This window comes from Schistocerca piceifrons, chromosome 4, assembly GCF_021461385.2.
Source record: "Schistocerca piceifrons isolate TAMUIC-IGC-003096 chromosome 4, iqSchPice1.1, whole genome shotgun sequence".
NCBI classification, from domain to species: domain Eukaryota; kingdom Metazoa; phylum Arthropoda; class Insecta; order Orthoptera; family Acrididae; genus Schistocerca; species Schistocerca piceifrons.
The window spans coordinates 73953007-73973047 of record NC_060141.1 but is presented as its reverse complement, the minus strand read 5'-3'; the positions used below and the strand labels follow the sequence as shown (position 1 = coordinate 73973047).

The 20041-nt window shown below is 41.3% G+C and overlaps 1 protein-coding gene across 6 annotated transcripts in view; it reads left to right on the top strand.

Annotated features, from left to right (window-relative positions):
- LOC124794785 overlaps positions 1-20041 on the top strand; it is a 137631-nt gene that overhangs the window by 50172 nt on the left and 67418 nt on the right. For all 6 annotated transcript variants that reach the window (XM_047258428.1, XM_047258427.1, XM_047258430.1 and 3 more), the window contains 2 exons: positions 12110-12286; positions 12362-12495. In XM_047258428.1, the coding sequence (XP_047114384.1) occupies positions 12110-12286; positions 12362-12495 (311 nt within the window). The remainder of the gene's footprint in view (positions 1-12109; positions 12287-12361; positions 12496-20041) is intronic.

Below are 20041 nucleotides of genomic sequence, written 5' to 3'. Positions count from 1 at the left end.
GTAAGTAGTCTCTTTAGAGGACCTGTTGCATTTTCTAAGTGTTACCAATAAATCCTACCAATAAATCGCAGTCTTTGGTTTGCTTTCTGCATCACGTTATCGTTGTGATAGTTGCATCTTAATCTATTCGTAATTGTAATCCCTAAGTGTTTACTCGAATTTACAGCCTTCAGGATTGTATGTTTTATCCTGTAAATCAAATTTAGCAGATTCCTTTTAGTAATCATGCAGATTACTTCAGACTTTCATTATTTAGAGTCAGCTGCCACTTTTCTCACTATACAGATGTCATTTTCTGAATTGTTTAATCTTTGATGACTTTATAAGACAATAAATCACAGCATCATCTGTGACAGTTTAAGAGGGCTGCTCAGGTTGTCTCCTAAGTCGTTTATTAGATCAGGAACATGGAAGTGCCTATCACACTTCCTAGCAAAAGCCAGATATCACTTCTGTTTTACTCCATGATTTTCCGTTGATTACTACCTATGAGTGATCTGTCTGACAGGAAATACCCCATAGGTGTGCAATTTAATTAAAGTTGCTTGTGGGGAACTTCACGTTTATTGCCGTCACATTACATTTTTCACTTGGAAATCACACAGTCTACAGATACACAGCCACATTTATGCTATAATTCGGTTGCTCTGTGAATGAAACGGCATTGTCGCAAAATACGGCAACAGCGCAGCACATGGGAGAGATTCTCGCAGTCTAGTTTGTAACTCGCAGTTAGCCACTCGGAAAGAGAATTATTGAATATTATTGGCTACTAGCAGTTAACAGTGCGGGATGTGCAGGAAGGCTGAAAATACTGTGGAGATGCGCAGGAAGGCTGAAAATAGGGCCGCCTTCCAACATGATGCGAGCTATAGTGTTGTCAATATTTATACAATTTCATAAGGGCAGAAACATTACATTAGCAGACAAATGTTACACCTTACTATGATTGGCTCATTGGCTAAGGTTTCGGCTCTTGTTTGTGCTTTCCAATTAATAGGTCCAAAGTTTTTTGTTTCAGTAACTCACTGGAAGGTGTTTTGCATTTTGACAACATCAATATTTATTCATAAATTCTTGACACTTTCTAAAACTCCACTTTTTAAAGTAAATTCCTTGTGCAACATTTCATCACAACACAGAGAACTTGATAGTTACATAGACCAATCTTCACAACAGCTGAAACTATTGTGGCATGTTTGGTGCCTAAAATTTGTGTTAGTAGTGCATACAAAACTTTCAGACAATTCTAGAACAGGATGTAGTTAAAATGAATTTTATTATGACTATCTCAACTGAAACTGCTTCCCAGGTGTAAATTAAATAATGTTTTCTGGAAATAATTATTTATACGTCTAAGAATTAATAACGAAAGTTGCAAATTTTGACAATACAAAAACTCAGCTTCCTGTCTTTGTATAATTGTCGATTGAATTATTGATAGCAAAATCAGAAAAAATTTCTTTACATTACAACTAAATCATAATAATATTCTGTCTCACTGTAGCAGTATTATGAAAAGGAAAGTCGCTACTCACCAAATAGTGAAGATACTGTCACAATAATAGCTCACACACCTGACTGCAGCCTCTGGCAGCATTGCAATCAACAGCTTCAGTGCATGATGGGAGTGGCAACTGGGTGGGGGTCTACATCTACATGGTTACTCTGCAATTCACACTTAGTGTCTGGCAGAGGGCTCATCGAACCATTTTCATACAACATCTCTAAGACTCCACTCTCAAATGGCGTGTAGGAAAAAGGAGCACCTAAATCCTTCCATTCCAGCTCTGATTTCTCTTATTTTATCATGATGATCATTTCTCCCTACGTAGATGGGTGTCAACAAAATATTTTCGCATTCGGAAGAGAAAGTTGGTGATTGATATTTCATAAATATATCTCGCAGCAAAGAAATTTTCTCAGGAAACGCCAAACGGTAGCAATGTTTTTTGATCTAGAGAGAAAATACGATACCTGTTCAAGGACAGGCATCCTCCACACACTGTTCTCTTGGGGCTTTCGAGGTTGGCTACCCCTCTTTATTCGTGAATTTATGACAGAACGCTCATTTAAAGTCCTAGTGATCACTACTCTCTCCTGTACTTTCTCCCAAGAAAATGGGGTGCCCCAGGGCTCCGTGCTAAGTGTTGTACTGTTTGCCATTGCCATAAATCCAATTATGGATTGTCTCCTTCCTGATGTCTCGGGCTCCCTCTTTGTGGATGATTTTGCAATCTGCTAGAGCTCTCAACAGACCAACCTTCTTGAACGACGCCTTCAAGGATGTCTCGATCACCTTCACTCTTGGAGCATCAAAACCGGCTTCTACTTTTCTCTCAGTAAGACCGTTTGTGTCAATTTTTGGCATCGTATGGAGTTTCTTCTGCCTTCCCTACATCTAGGCCCTGTTGACCTTCCGTTCGCGGACGTCACTAAATTCTTGGGATTTATGTTTCACAGAAAACTGTGCTTGTCCTCCCACGTTTCCTATCTTTTGGCTTGCTGTCTGCGATCCGTCAACACCCTCCGTGTTCTGATTGGTACCTCCTGGGGAGCGGACCGAGTGGTCCTTCTCCACCTATATCAAGCCTTAGTGCACTCGAAATTGGACTATGGAAGCATAGATTACTCCTCTGCTTGGCCATCTATTCTTCAGCACCTCGACTCTGTCCTCCACCGTGGATTGTGTTTAGCGTCTGGAGCTTAAAGCTGAGACTGCTGAACTCTGCTGCCTAATCGGCGAGCTGCCCTTCTGATTCGTTATGCTAGCCACCTGTCTTCCATGCCTGCTAATCCAGCCCATGACCTTTTAATGAATTTTATCCATAGTGGATGCTGTCGAACTCCGTGACTCCCTTTGTGGGGTTGTAGAAAAATATCCACTACCAGTCACAATAAAAGGTTGTTTATTCGTCACACGACTGGTTTCGGGATTGTGCCCATCTTCAGGTGTCTATACATTCGTTTACATGTTTGTACTGTTGGAGGTCACTGTATAAATACAAAAAATTATTTGCTGGTGACTAATTTTTTGTATTTATACAGTGATCTCCAACAGTACAAACATGTAAACGAATTTATAAACACCTGAAGATGGGCGCAAGCCCGAAACCGGTGGTGTGACGAATAAACAACCTTTTATTGTGTCTGGTAGCGGATATTTTTCTACAACCCCATGACCTTTTTTTCGACGCCTCCTTGAGTTCAGGGTATGCAGGCCGCCCTTCATCTCTACTACCACCGGGCATCCGCTTCCGTCAACTACTACGTTCTCATGCTTTCCACTTTCTTAAAACCTTCTTGACAACTGGGGGTACAGCACCGCCTTGGCTCGGCCCCCGGACCTGCCTGCTTCGTGACCTTTCTCAGCTTCCCAAGGATGGTACCCGTTCTCTCATTTATCATCGGGCATTTGCTGCTCTATGCACACAAATTAAGGATGCCACATTTATTTACACTGACGGCTCAAAAACCTCATTTGGTGTTGGGAGTGCTTATATTGTTGGCAACACCCCTAATAGATTTCAGCTTCCCGACCAGTGTTCAGTTTTTACTGCGGAGCTTTACGCTGTCTGCAGGCTGTCGAATACATCTGTTGCCATAAGCGGATACAGTATATTATATGCTCAGATTCGCTCAGCTCTCTCCTCAGTCTCAAGCTCTTTACCCTGTCCACCCTCTGGTCCACTGGATTCAGGACTGCCTCCACTTGCTCCTCTTGGGGGGCGTCTCTGTGGAATTCCTCTGGATCCCAGGACAATGGTATCCGTGGAAACGAGGCGGCTGATATAGCGGCCAAGGCTGCAGTCTCTCTTCCTCAGCCTGCTGTTCGCATGGTTCCCTTCGCTTATCTACAGTGTGTTTTATGTCGTTGTGCTGCTCTTTTATGGCACGTACATCGGTCTACACTTCCCAATAATAAATCGCGGGATGTGAAAGCTCTTCCCTGTGCTCGGACCTCTGCCTCTCACTCATCATCGGGAGGAGGTAATTTAAACTAGTCTCCGGATAGGGCACTGTCTTTTTAGCCATCGACATCTTTCAAGTGGCAATCCTCCCCCACTTTGTCCCCACTGCTCTCATCTGTGGGAGGTGAGATACCTTTCATTTTAGTGCCCCTATTTTACTCCACTACGCGCCCATTTACAACTGTTGCCTGATCTATCTTCCATTTTAACAGATATCGCGCTCAGCCGATCGCATACTCGAGCTTGTCAGTGAGATGATGCCAGTCATTTGAAGCTCTTTTTGTGGAAAACAACCCCCCCCTCCCTCCTTTCTATAGTGGATTTATAATCTTTCCTTCTGTTTTTTAGTTTCTCCACTTCGAGTTTCGCTCCCATTGCTTCTGATTTCCAATTTGGTTTTTTCCCCTTCCCTAAGCCACAGAATGGTCACTAACGACCGTAGCAGTTTTGTACCCAAAAACCACAGGAGTTAGAAGAGGTTCTGATCAAAGGGTGGCATAACATTCCACTGAAGACTATACAATCATTATATGCCAAGTTTCCAAGAGGAATCACAGCTGTATTACAGGCAAATAGGGGTCCAACGCTTTATTAATAAACTATTCCCAAGTAAGAACAGGTGTTATCTTTATTTTGCCTATCCCCTGTATGTATTGGTGGAGCTTAACTAGCAAGAAGAGATCTCCAGGTATCTCGCCCTGCAGCCATTCACCCTGGTGGACGCTACTTGCGAGTAATCGCCGAAGGAAAAAAATCGGAATTTTGCATGACACTCAATAGCATTAAAAGACAAGAAGTTTGAAGACTGGTAGTGTGGTGTATTTTTGTTTATACAGTGAAATTTGAACTCAGTGGAATGTTTGTAATTCCAAGCTCTGCTCAAACTGCACAAGTATTACGGTACCAATGTATTGAGTAGACTTTCAAATGCTAATTTTTGTACAAAGTGGAACATGCTTAACGTGGATGTGATGCAAATTTCAAACATTATTAATAATGTATTGCATAATGTGGTAAAGAACTTACGCTATTACACTGTAGGTTAGTTATTCATGACTCTGTAAGGATGCTACTATTAACACAATAACAGTACAGCCCTGACAATGCTGTGAAGCGAATCAAAAGCGAGAAAAGATCCCCGGCTTGGTGCAGTGCTGTGCTGCAGATCTAGACATCAAACCATGCTGCTCTGTGCAACAACAAATAGGTTATGCTCAGTGTGGTACATCGAAGGAGCACTCCGTTTGTCTGTTTTTCTCGTTTTGAAATATTAAATTTTAGACGCTTGTGGGCACACACTGGTCCGGTTTTGTGCACCTACAAACACTCTGCTGCAATCTACCCAGTGAAAAAGGTGGGGTGGTGTTCAGTTAAACAATGGTTTCACCTGGCAAGGTTCAGCATTCCAAAGAGCGCCAGTATACAAATTAGATATTTTCAGAAACAAGGATAAGATGCAGGATACATGGATGAAAGGAAGTGGGCAAACGAAAAGAAAGCCAAAGAAATGAAGGAATTAACGAGATAATGTGGGAATGGTTCATAAGTGCACAGGCAAGAAACTTACCTTTGGATCCACATTGCAGAGTGAAGCTCTGAAAGTTGCTAAAGAGCTTGAAAATACAGAGTTTAAAGCATTCACAGGATGGCTGGACAGTTTCAATGCTAGGCACAACACTGTGCGGAATGAAGTGTGTGTGGAAGTTACAGATGTGGGAGGAAGTGTAACAAAAGAATGGAAGGCAATATTGTACTGTAATCTAATTGCAAATTATGAACTGAAAGAAATGTTCAGTGTCGATGAAGCAGGACTGTTTTATTGTGCATTTCTTCTGAAATCTCTAGCAAGAGGTGAAAAGTCGTCTAGTAAAAAAACAGCCAAGGAAAGACTCACTATGCTGCTGTGTGGAAACATGTTAGGTGAAATAGAGAAGCCACTGGTGATAAGAAAGGTTACAAAACTGCTTTGTTTCAAAAATGTAGATGTCAGTAAGCTTTCAGTTACGTGATGAAACAGTAAAAAGAAGTGGGTGGTTACTGGTCTTTGGGAGAATGGCTGGGCTCTTCAAGTGCCAAAATGAAGAAAGGAAATCGCAAAGTTCTCCTTTTCCGAGACAATAAAACCTGCCACCTGAAAGTCAAATTTTCGAACATGAAACTGCCTTGCTTCCCACCAGGTTGAACTAGCCTCACACAATCCATGGACCATGCACATTTCATAATAGGTAATCACTGATGCAGTCTCTTATTCTTAATATTGGAGAAGCTGAAAGTGCATTTGTTCTGGCATGGTCGGTTTCTGTCCTGGAGGCAGTAAATGGGATTAGTTTGCCAGTAAGGGAAATAAAGCCTGACACTGTTACAAAGTGCTTCAACAAAGTGGCATTTGGAAGTCAAAAACAACACACTCCTCCAACTATCAAACCTCAAGAAAATTCAGCAGCAGTTGCTGAATTAATTGAAATGTAAAGCATTTCATGTGTGGATAATTATGTTTGAAGTGATTGCTGTCTGTCAGCTCACTCTACTTTTACTTCAATAACAGATTTAATAGAAATCCGCAACACAGATGATGATCAGGAAGAAACAGAAGAAGAAGAGAGCCCTAGAAAAATTGTCTGAAGAAGCTGTTGCACACAGTTTTATGAAATTCACAGCATACACAAATTCTCCCAAACTGTTTCAACTATCATTTAATACAAAAGTCTAGAAAAAACAGTTCTTAATGGGAAATTGAAACAAGTTTCCTCACTTTATATGTGGCAAAAAAAAAGTGAACTGTAAAGTAAATAAACATGGAAATAATATATATGTACTTACAACAGTAAACAAATTTAAACATAGAGTAATGATACAGAAATACCATATTATTTATTAATTAGTATAATAGCCTAGTGTTTTATTGTAGCTTAAAGTGCTAATAATGAGAGTTTGCCACGCACACTGGCCACGCATCCTTAGTGGTAGGACTATAAAACACTGGTGAAACCTGCCGGCGGTCGTACTGTCATTGTACAAGGTTGCTGGGCGAAGAAGCTATGTTGAGTGCAGTCGTACCCACGTGGTCGCGAAACTGGGCCGCCGATCGGGTGGTTTGTTCTGGCGAACTGGGGGCATAAAAATGTCTGTTACTGATTTGTGAGGAAGGTGAGGCTGGCATAGCTTGGTAATAGTTGACTGTGTGTGCATTTTGCACAAATGGCGGCGTTACACATGCACTACTGTAACAGACGTCGTGGCACGTAGAGGATCAAAGCATGTGTGCGAATTTCGGTCCCTTTGAACTTCATACGGGTGATCGATTGTCGCACTATTTAGTAGATCATCCACTTCACTTTTCACTTGTGGTTGTGTGTAATCCGGTGAATCGAAACCTGAGTCCATTATTTGATATAACTGCGTAACACTCGGTCGTTGTGGAGTTGCTGAAGTAGACGTTATCCTCGTCTAAGATCGGAGATCATTGTCCGTTAGCTGCGATATAACTGACGGCGGAGGGTTGTGTTGTCCTGGTTGTAAGAGCTGGGCCTCCAAATCTTTGTAAAGAATGTTCGGTGATGTAGCCATGGCGTCGTACGTGAAACCTGTTGATTCTATACAACCCGCGCGTTAGACTTGGAACTTTTTGTCCGGGGTCATCAATATGGGATTCTGGATATGGGTATTAATATACGTAATAAACAGTTCCCAAGTTTTCTATATACGCATATATTTTACCATAAAGACTGATACACATGAACACTGCACGAAGTGCAAAGGCAGACTGAATTAAACACGGCGGCATGTCAGGGAAGTTAATATTCCAATGTGTGCTTGATGTGACCTATCGATGCCACACCTTCATAGTCTTGGATGTCATTGAATTTAGCTTGTTAAAATTCAGGAGTAAAAAATTCATGCCCCGAGATACAGACCTTCAAAGTGCAAACACCATTTTGAAGATGTTAGTATGCTGTTTCACTGTAACAGTTGTAGATATTTTGTTAGTTTTTTATTTGAAAGATAATTGCTTTATGATTACAATAGTATCCTCCGGACAGATCTGTCAAAGTTTTTCTACTGTTGCTTTTTGAATATTTTTGTAATTTACAGAAAATTTTTTTTTTTCAAAAATGCCAATCCAGAAAAGTTAGATTTTTTTTCTGTTGATTAGTTCCATGTAGTACTATATTCTCTGTAAAGGAGAGCACCCACTTATAAGTCAGGCAGGTTTTATTTTTTAAAAAATCATTTTTTAGCTTTTGAGGGTAATGTGTGTTTTCCCTGAAGTTGTTTTTACCAATTTCTTCATTAGAATGCTTATTTCTATTGTCTTTGCTGTGTTACTTCTTTTCACTGTCTTTGTTTAGTTATTTCTTTTCACTTTCATTGTTGCAGATATTTCTTACTTTGTTGTAGATTCTTGTCAGTTTCTTTGTTGGGTTTGTTCATTGCAGGTTTCTGTATTGTATTTTGCTAATTTGTTTAGTAAAGAGGCTTCTAAGAAATCTGACACCATCCAGTGAGTTCTGCGTCTTTGTGAGGAGTTTGCCAGTGGGCAAAGTTGCAATGTGTTTTGTGGAAAGGACTGTTCGTAATGTCTTCTGATTGGGGCCACAGGAGAGTGAAGTGTGCTGACTATTTGCATATCCATAAAAGAGTGATATAAAAGACAAATAAAAACGCTAATTTTGTTCAAGGTGGTGATCAGTTTCTCATTTGAAGACACTCTTTCAAAATGGTGTTTCCAGTGACTCCTTTTTGTGTCCTAAATGTTTTACAGAATAACAATGATAGTATCTGAACAAGGTGAAGTCTCCCATGGTGTAGATGATGCAGATTTTGCATCAGTAGAGGAAGAATTAAATACCCTGAATCAGTCAACTACAGAGGTAGGTGTTGGTCCTGTTAAGAAACTGTGGTCAGTGAAGTAAAGTCATAAGATCTGTGCATCAAGAAAGCACAGGGAAATTACTAAAGTTATGGATGAATACACTACAACAAAACTGGCTACATTCTTCAAAGTAGAAATTCCATCTTCAGAAGAAAATGAAAACAAGCACTCGTGCACCTCTTGGCAGGAATTTTTCACAAATATCAATTCAGCTGTTGAATATTGTGCATCCTACAGTGAAAAGGTGCAAGTTTTTACTATTATTCCAGAGACATTTTGAAAAAGAATTTTGAACCATGTTCCATCAGTATCAGAGTACATGGTAGACAAATCAGGAAATGTGAGGTCTGTAAGAGGAGTCTTTGGAAGATCAGATCCTTATTATGGTCATCCTGTAGAAGCAACTAAAGTTAAAATAGTGCAGTCATTTTATGCGGAAGATAAATGGGACTGTTATCGCCATACTGCCAACAAAAAAAGACACTACAACTGTAACAGTTGAATGTCATAAAGTTGTGAAAGTGAAGAGGTACATGACTTGCAGTGTTAAAGAAACTTTTGCAATTTGTAAGAGCAACTATACAACTTTACTTATTGGAAGATTAAAATTTTATGCACTAGTTCCACACCCACCTAGAGATGTCTGTGTGTGTACTACACGAATTTTTAACTTTGTGTGGTAACTTGGAAAAACTTACTGAAGCACGTGACATGTGACACTTTGGTTGGTTGTCTGAAGCTGTTAGTAGTCTGTGACGCAAAGCGAGATACTTGTTTGTTTCAAGAATCTGGTGACTGCCCTGGAAAGGAAGGACTGTCTTTAGGCACTTGGCCCGGAAGACATAGCAGATAACCCTGCAGAAATTATATACGTGGCATGGGAGGAAGATGAACTAATTAAGAAAACTGTTGCCTTTGACAGTTTCATTGATGAACTTGGTAAATGGTCAGTTAAAGCAGTAACACACAAACATCTGAAGAAATTGCAACACCACCACATCGCAGAAGTGAAAGGGTGTGTACAAGCTGAAGAACTAAGTTCAGTGCTTCACTGTGATTTTGCTGAGAACTCGTCTGTAATTCCTCCACGAGAAGCACAAGGGTTTCAATTTTTACAAGAATGACATTTTTTCGAAACAAGATCACAAGTGTTGTAGTAATGACACAGGACGTGACTCAGTACATGCTTTTCTAGCAATGTGCAAAATTCTTCCTCTGCAAACAGGTGCAGAGAAGATCATCATTATTTCTGATGGTGCTCCTAGTCAGTTTAAAAATCGTTACCAGCTGTTTGACTTGAGTAAGTTGCTTGTGCCAACTGACTGCGTATACAGTGCTACTGGTCACGGGAAGGGGCCTTGTGATTGTGTAGGCGGCCTGCTGAAGCACCATGCTACAAAACTCAATTTTTCCAGATCAAATACAGCTGTGATTCAGAATGCTGAGGGTTTTACGAGAGTCGTGAAATCTTACACATCCACAGCCCTCACTCTATTGTCCAAAGAGGAATTCCGTGAGCAGAAAAAAAGAATGGTCCAAACAAACTATTCCTGTGAAAGGAATTCAGAAGACACATTTTTGGACTCGGTGATAGGTGAACACACATTGCACGCACTTTAAAGAGCAAGAAAGAAGAAATTTTGTTTGTTCGGCCAATACCTCAGAAGCAACAGGATGATATTCAGATTTACAACCTGAGAGGGGGATGTTTGTGGCGTGTGTATATGACTGTGAATGGTGGATTGCAGAGATTATAGGCACCAGTTAAGAGTTAAACGAAATTGTAGTGAACTTTATGTAAGTCTTTGGATCTTTCAGATACATTTTGAAACCATTTAAAATGCTTGAAAAATGAGTCTCTTACTCATCTTTCAAAACTAAAATTACGTTAAATAAGGCTAGTTTTTTTAATTTTTATGAGCCTGTTGTGTTCATACAACAGGTTTTATGTATGGTAAAAATTTCAATTGTTTATAAAACCTGTTCAACCTAAAAGTGGAAGCTCTCCTTTTCAGGGAATGTGGAAATATTTGGTATTAATCAACAGATGAAAATATAAATTTTATGTATTGGCATTTTTGAAAAAAATTCCATAAATTATAAAAAAAACTTCAGAATGTTGTAGTAAAATAAATTTGATAGGTCAGTCCAAATGGATGATTTCTTTGTAATCATGAAGAAATTATATTTCAAATAAAAACCAGCGCAATATCTAGGGATACAGCGTTGGTATGTGCAGTGTCATCTTTGGAGGGCTGTATCTCGGAGGAGAAATTTTGTGGAGAAAACAAAAAAATACATGTTACTTACTTAGTCCTTCATTTTAACATATGCTAAATTCAGTAACATTGGAGACTATCAAGGTAAGATTTTTTCCTAGTCTGTATGAATTGTTATGGACTATGCCAAAAGTAGAAGTTGCCAAAATAATACTTAATTTGTTTGTAAGTTGGATATTCAGACATGTACTGAAATTAGTTTGTTGTCTATTTAAACTGCTTTGTGTGGCAGTTTTAAATCATGTGTTTAAACTTTAATGAATTGCACTTCACTATGCTGCTGCTTTTTTGGGATGATAAACTACTGGTCAAAGTGAACATCTACCTTAAAAAAAAGCCTTTATTTCATATTGCAATGTAGAAAATCCTAATTTGGAAAATTCAGAGGTTTAAAAAAGTTGTAAGTTACATTACTTCTGTTTCTGAAGTTACAGATCTAGAGAGGCATGTTTCTGCACGATTTTTAATCTCAGAGGTTTCAATTTCTACTGTTTGCTGATGAGGCTAAATACAAATACGAAAATACACAAGATACAATCGCTAATATGTGCTGAAATGTTGCTTACGGCTGGTCCAGTATACTATTCTGTACTCTGAACTGGTGGTGTGTGCCACATGAGTTCAGAAGTAACATTAAGCTCTGTGAACTGTTAACTTCATTCACAAGTTATGGCTGTTGCAACTTTTTTAATTTTCCTGGTTTGATTTTAAAGTTTCAACATTTATTGCGTGATTACTGTAATTATTGCATTTTTTAGTTTGCCGCAACTTCAAACTAGGAACAGTATTAAAATTACTGAGTAGTTTTAATTTTACCACCCTTTCTCTCTTTTGTTGGAAAGCAAGCTTGGCTAGAGTAGATACCTCATTACTTCGTGTTCACATTTTAGTTAATTGCTGTGTTAGAAATCAGTCTCCCTCCCCGATGTATTGGTAAATGATTTTTCATTATTTTGTGAAATCAAATGGTGCTTTTTTTTCTTCAGGTTTTTTGACAATTGTAAGAAGATAGGTGAAGGCTTATATGGAGAAGTGTTTTTCTGTCAGTATAATTGTACCTCTGACAGGGTGCTTAAGATTATCCCCATTGAAGGTCATATCTTGGTGAATGGGGAGAAACAAAAAAAGTATGAAGAAGTCCTTTCAGAATTAGTTATTGCTATGTAAGTAAACAATTGTCATGTTATTATGATACATGAGTGTCCTCCTATTCTTACAATGTTTTCTTATTCATATAGGGAATTGAGTAATTTACGTCATGATGCACAGTTCAAAACTAGCTGCTTTGTTGAGGTTGCTCGTTGTGTGTGTGTTCAAGGAAAATATCCACAGAGGCTTATTGATCTCTGGAATGAATATCATGAGGAAAAAGGTGAGAATATATTCCATTAAATACTTTTATAACATTTTGTTTGTATCTTGGTCTTCTCGGCAAATGTTCTTATCACAAAATGTTCAGTTTTTCTATGATTTCACTGTATCTGTAAGGTTCAGTGTGTTAGGAATCCAATGTAATCATTACATTTCAACTGTTGTGCTGGTTAAGTGTTTGAAATTAAAATTCACACAGGGTTCACATGTGAAAATTGATGATCAAAAGAAAATTGGACTTAAATATTTTGAGCCTGCTAGTTGTGTGTGCAGTGAGTGTATGTAATAGCTAAGTTACTTAGGCCATAGAATTAGTAAAAGAAACTTCTTTCCTCTCAAAACATTTGGGGTCAGTTCAGTTTTAAGTTAACTTGTACTGTTGCCGTCATGTTATATGGAAGAGATAAGTTTCAGGTAAGTTGAAGCAGTCAAAGAGATTAATGAAAGAGAAACTGTTGATGTGAAATGAACTTTGGTCCTGCTGAAATCTGCAATAGGTTGAATGGTCTTACGTGGAAAGTTGATAACCTAAAATACTTAACGGATATTGCTCAAGAAGCATTATGAATGGTATGAAGTTTGAGAGTACTAGTGATAACACTCCAAAAATTTGTCTGAGAATACAATTATGTTTTCCAGTAGAATACTTACTATGTAGCTCAATGCATATTATGCTGTCATGCGCGAGAGAATGGCCTGCAGCTCTCAGATGATACTGCGGCACAGTATGCCGAGCAAGCAGAACTGCTCAAGGAGCAGCTGCGACAGAACTGCGCTATGCAGTAGCAGGGGACGCCAACCAAGAGTGAGCTGCTGCCGTTCAGCACCAGCGTGATGAAGCTGTGCAAAGTCACTGATGATACGGTACAGCAGAGGGCGTAAGTCAATGCACTGCGTCTGCCACACCGGACTCAATTATTGTGATGACCATGGCACTGACACGGTATCTTCTTGCACGATACCCACCATTAACAAACCTACCCTTGCATGAACTGTCGCAGTCAGCAAGACATCTACTGCATTTTGTAATGATTTTGTGATTGCAGTTATGTAGTGATGTTACTGTGTTCATTGGCGTATGAGATGCCTGTATGTATGTGTATATTTTAAATATTTTTAGGTGACTGTGAGAGAATTATACGTTCAACATACTCTGATTAGTCAAAATTACGAACTGTTGCAGTGATATGTCTCAGCCTAAACATACGGCACTAGTAATCTGCTGCTCATCACAGTCTTATTGAATAAAAATCTAGGCATTAAGGTTGCCAAGCAGTGTGAAGTGGAATGAGTCAGTCAGGTTAGTAGTAGGGAAGGCGAATGCTAGACTTCATTTTATGGGGTGATTTTGGGGAAGTGTAGGTCATCTATAAAGGAGACAGCGTATAGGATGGTAGGGAAACCCATTCTTGAGTACTGCTAGAGTGCTGGAGATCCTCACCATGTTGGATGAAAGGAAGACATTGAAGCAATTTGGAGGTGTGCTGTTGGATTTGTTACTGGTAGGTTCAATTGGTGTCAAAGTATTACAGAAATGCTTTGTGAACTGAAATGGGAATCTCTGGAAGGAAGATGATGGTCGTTTTGTGAGTCACTATTGCATATATTTACATACCCAGCTTTTGAGGCCGACCGGAGATGACTCTGCTACTGTCGATGGACATTTCATGTAAGGATCATGAAGATAAGGGGGGAGAAATTAGGGCTCATATGGTGGTTTGTAGAGAGTTGTTCTTTTCCTTGCTTTGTTGGCAAGTAGACCAGTCAAAGAAATGACAAGTAGTGGTAAATGGTGCCCTCTGCCCTGTACCCAAGGGTGCACATACTTCGGGGTGGGGCCTTTTCATTGCAAGAACATCTTACAGGAACAATTTTAATGCCCTGCACTTCGACAGTAACATTTGGCTGGGGATTGGAGTAAACAGGTATAGGGTGTAGCAGATGGTTGTTCTACTTCCTTAGATTGGTTATGAGACAGTGATATGGTGGTGTAGTTTTATCATACGCCACGTGAAGTCAAGGAGCTAGTGTTGTTCTGCATCGTAACATAAGCTCCACCGTCGTCGTCACCACCACCACCACCACCACCACCACCACACACCAGCCCACACTGATTTTGAATTCTATGGTGCCTTTCTCTAGCTTTCATGTAATTTCTCAAATAATTGGTAAGTCTTCATTGGATTTCTCTTGCACATACTGAACAAGGAGCTGCTCAGATTTGTGAAACGTTCCTGCTTCGGTGCCCTGAAAGCTTGATGTGTATTATTGCCTGCCTTTAATTTAGTCTTTGTTCCATGACACCAAATTTTCTTCCTGTTGCACAGTTGTTTATGATTTCTACTTCATGGATTACCGTTAACATTAGTGTCGTATTGTCTGTGGGAACCTATTGTGAAATGTGAACTCGTAGATCCATGTTCCTCGACCAGTCAAGGCTGTATTTGCATGCAATATCAGTTGCTACAATTTACAGTTCTTATAGAGCTGGCAGTATAAGCAAACTGAGAGAGACTACATTGTTCCCTTGGCTCCCTACAGTTGAACCCACAGAACTGCCATCACGAAGGATTAACATTTGCCAATGTTTAAAATAAAAAGTGCTGTTAAGTAGCAGGAGTGTTTGTGTTATGGAAACCAGGGTTGCCACAAGTTCTGGAAATCAAGGAATATCAGAGAATTTCAAATGTGTCAGGGAAATTTGAAGGGGAAAAAAACTGGAAAAATCTCATTGGTCTCACTTCATCAACAAGTGTCTGTAACACGTGAATAGCTTGCCACACAATTCGACTTACACCACAGGCAAAAAACGCAGACCATTTCTGGGGGTATCTCTAACAGATAGGCCCTGCTGATCTGAAGCCCATCATTTCCCATTAATTTGTAAGCCCTGCCCATCGAAGCAGCCTGGGTCTGTTTGTGTGTGGCATAATGTGGCAAATTTTCATGGTTTATCCAAGGACCCAGGACTGTGGTGCTTCTTGGCAGGCCAGAGGCGATGGAATTGCGACATTGTACAGTGCTGTGTTTAAGACATTTTATTTATTCTAGTACATTTTAGCACTTTAAAATAATTTATATATTAGGAAGTATGGAAGAAAATAAAAAGAAATTTGTGGCAGTCGCTGGCAATTTGTACGCTTTGTGCTCGTACATTTCTCGAAAGAAAAATTACGCAATACCTGTAAAATAATACACACAGTGACTAATAACTGACAATGAACATAGTAGAACCATTGTTTTATTAGTGGTCACCCTTAGTGTTGGCTTACACAACTCTTCCCTCCCTTATACATGCTTTTGAAGAGGCCTACTTTTTTCTGAGGTTATTTCTGAAATCAGTGAAGGTATTTTAAGTCTGTCTTGCACTTCCAAGGAAATGCATATTTTTGTCAGAAATGTTTCATTTTATTGAAATAAAATAACAGTGGTCTTAATGGAACACACTAACCATTGGCCTTGCTTTCTCAATTTAAAAACAGTTCATTACAAAATATGTTGTTAGTACTTCGCTCACACGGGGGAGAAATCTATCATGGGGCCCCAGCCTTCGCAGCATCTTTTCCTTTACGTGCTGCGTCTGTCCTCTTGCTGTTCTTTTTCCCCTCCCTTGGGGGACGTGACTGGGGTGTTTCTGGGAATGTTCTGAGCTGTCCATAGCTGACGTAAGAACAGTCTCACCACTGTTTTTCATTCCATTTTCGTTTCCTCATTCACCTTCTCCTATCCTTCCTCCACATCAGTGTTGGAGGCTCCTCTTTTTCTTCTTCCTTCCTGCGCACTGAAGGCAGCCTCATGCATCTGACGCATAACAGGTGACTGGGTAACATGTAATTCCCAGTCCCGGGTCGACAGTAGAATTCACGTATACCCCATGGTACAGGCCAGGCCCAGAAAGGGGTGATTGCCTGAGCTGCTACCTTCCCAAATTGCCAATTGATCCCTCTGTCAGGTGCAAGGGAGGTGTGACCTGAGGTGTGAACAGTTACCTGAGGCGGGTACACCCCCTTGTGAAGGGAGACCCCAGTTTGAGGGAGCATGCCATCAGAGACGTTGGCAATCATGGGGATTTTGTCACAGTGAGCCAGTCGTCTTCAGAATTAGTGTCTACTCAATATAAAAGATTCAAAGACCCTCCTAGCGGCACCATGGTTCCTCATGGTTTCATGTACTGAAGACGGTCAGTCCTTCACAATGGTAAATCCATTCATTATTCAGAAAGGTGTTTGTGTTGATGCAGCAGCTGGACCTGTGAAATCCTGCTCTTGTTTACAGAATGACACTTCGCTTTTGGAGACTACTTCTGGTTCGCAAGCACAACTGCTTGCTGCTTCACTTCTCCACAACTATACTGTTCATGTGGAGGCCCATCAAACACGGAATTCTTCCTGTGGTGTTGTTTGCGCTAGGCTGCTCGATGGTCTGCACGAGGCCAAAATCCATACATACCTTTCTGATCAGGATGTCCATTGGGTGATGAAATGCCAACACACACTGTTTTCCTCTCCTTTGATAGTGGTGCTTCCTTCCAAGATCAAAGCAGGCTGTGAGGTTCTCAGTCCAACCGAACCTGATGCGCTGCTATCAGTATCATCATTATTTCAACCACACTCGAATGTCTTGTCGACACCGGGCCAAACGTGTAACCTGTGGTATGGATGCACACGGGGCGACTATGTTGCTCCCTGCCGAGATTGTCCTGTGTACCTTGATGAGTGGGCGGTCCAGGAGATCCGGGTAGAGGAAAAAGTTCCTTACCCCATTGCTCATGAGGTGTTGGCTAGTTGCAAACCTTGTGTTCTACCATCTGACACAGTACTGTTCTTGCTACATCTTGCTCCATGAAGGACATAGCCACACAGACATGCAACCTCTACCTCAGCTCTGAGGTTGTGAAATCTCCCAGTGTCATCGTAGCTTCAGTCCCCTTGTCCAGCTGTGCAACAAGCTTGCAAACTTTCACCTCACAGGAAGTCACCAGCTACACAACTGACAGGCTGGAAAGGACGGAAGGAATGTTCCCGTGATGACTTCCTGTGACCCTCCAGCCAACCAACACCTAAGAAGTCCTCTGCTAAGCGGAAAGGCTCAAAGAAGTCAAACAAAGGCAAACAGTCTTCTCCTTTGCCGACTCGAAGATCCTCTTCGACAGTTTTGCCATGTGATACCTTCGCCTGGTTGGCCTCCATGATGCCAGTGTGCACTGGCAACCTGTTTGGAGTTTCGGACTCCACAGACCAGCAGCAGAAGAAAGCCTATGCTTCTGTTGACCGGTACCCTGCAGCAGCGAGTCTTCACAGGCTGGCACTCGGCAGCTGCCGATGTTACACCACTTCGTCATGACACTCTTCCAACGGAACATTCATGGTCCTTGATCCACCAAAGAGGATTTACGGCTGCTTTTAGAACTGCAGTGTCCACTTGTACTCTGCCTTCAGGAAACAAAATTGCGTCTTAATGACCGCTTTGAGCTTTCGCATTTCCTCTTGGTCTATTTTGACCTTCCGCCAGAGGTCAACATTCCATTTCATGGGGGAGTGTTGCTGCTCGTATGGGATGACATTCATAGTCACCCATTTCCCTGACTACCCGTCTTCTCGAGCTGTTGCAGGTTGCCTTTTCTTTCCCCACTTGACCTTTTCCCTTTGTACCATTTACATCCCTCAGTCATTCAGTGTCACCAGGGTCCAGCTTATTGGGCAGCTACCTCATCCATTTTTGCTGCCCACCATTCTATTTGGGGTTCTCCCAGAACCTGTCAGAGAGGTGCCCTTCTTGATCAACTTAACCTTTTCTGCGTTAACACAGGAGCACCCGCATTCCTTTGTCTCCTTGCACACCTATTCCCATTTGGACCTATCCTTCTGCACTGCCCATCTCGCCCATCGTCTTGAATAGTCCACTGTGTCACCTACTAGAGTGACCGTTTCCAGTTTGCTATTCATTTGTTGACTCCTACCCCACCTCCATGTACACACAAATTGCAGCTTACTAAGGCTGACATGAGGCTTTGTTGCTCCCTGGCGACCTTTGACGAACAAGGTTTCCCCAGTTCTGATGACCAGGTAGAGTATCTTACAAACATTATCCATACCGCTGCAGAATGTTCTATTCCCCACACTTCCTCTTTACCATACCATGTCCTGGTTCGTTGGTGGACTGAGGCGTGCTGTGACATAGTTCACATTTGGGGACATGCTCTCCACATTTTTAACCATCATCCTATGATGGCAAACTGCATTTATTATAAACAGGCACTTGCACAGTCTCGTCACGTTCTTCAGGTTAGCAAAAAAGCTAGCTGAATTTCATTCACTAGTTCTTTTAACAGTTCCACTCCCTCTTCTGTTGCATGGGCCAACCACTGATGGCTCTCTGGGGCCAAGATCCATTCCCCCAGTGTTCGGTCTGACAGTAGCAGATATCATGGACCCTATTGCTGTCTCCAACACCTCGGGGCACCATTTTGCGGAAATTTCGAGCTCCTCCCACTATCACCCTGCCTTCCTCCTCCACTCATTTCCAATGGAGGGTCGGGTGATACCCGTCTCTTCTCAGAATCATGAGTGGTACAATGCCACCTTTATAATGTGGGAGTTAGATTATGCTCTCACTTCATCCATTTTGCCCACTATTGCAGTTCTTCATAGACCTGTCTCATTGAGTGGCATCTTCAGTAATGTCTCGATTGTCTTTACTCGTGGAACATCGACAATGGCTTTCGTGTTTTATGGCAGAGCTCTGTGCCCTATATCAGGCCACAGAGTACATCTTTCAAAACGGGCTTTACAGTTGTCATCTGCTCAGACTCTCTCAGCACCATTCAAAGCCTCTGTGCACTGAACACCATCCATCTCTTAGTGCAATGGGTACAGGAAAGCTTGCACTTGCTCATTCTTGATGGAGCCACTGTGATGTTTATGTGGGTTCCTGGTCATGTCGGTCTGACAGGAAAGGAAGCTGTTCATGCTGCTGCCAAATCTGCAGTCCTCGTACCTCAGCCCACTAGTTCTTACATTCCCTTCGATGATTTCCGGGTTGCCATCTGTCAGATGGTGGTGCGCCATTAGTATCGCCAGTGCTCTTCCCTCCATGGGAATAAGGTCTGGGTTATTAAGCCCATGCTGGCTATTGCCAAGTTGAGAGAAGATAATTTCAGTAGTCCCAAACCCATTTCGAAGGAGGAGGGAAAATTCAAAGATGAAGGGACTAAGCCATTTAGCGTTTGCTCTAGGTGGCAGCTCAGAGAGAGAGAGAGAGAGAGAGAGAGAGAGAGAGAGAGAGAGAGAGAGAGAGAGTGAGTGTGTGTGTTAGTTTTGTCACGGCTGAAAGAGCCTTCATTCTCACCGGTCAAATGATGTGGCAATATGGTTTGATTGGCAAGGTGGCTGCGCTGACAGGGATTGACCCATTCCAGTGTGAACTGGTTGTTTGTTGACACATCAACTAAAAGGCAAAGTCTGAGACAGATGGAATCTTCGTAACTAGTGTTCAAAGCCTGGGGCACCTTATACATCTCCTTCTATCTCCCTGTATGAATTCACCGC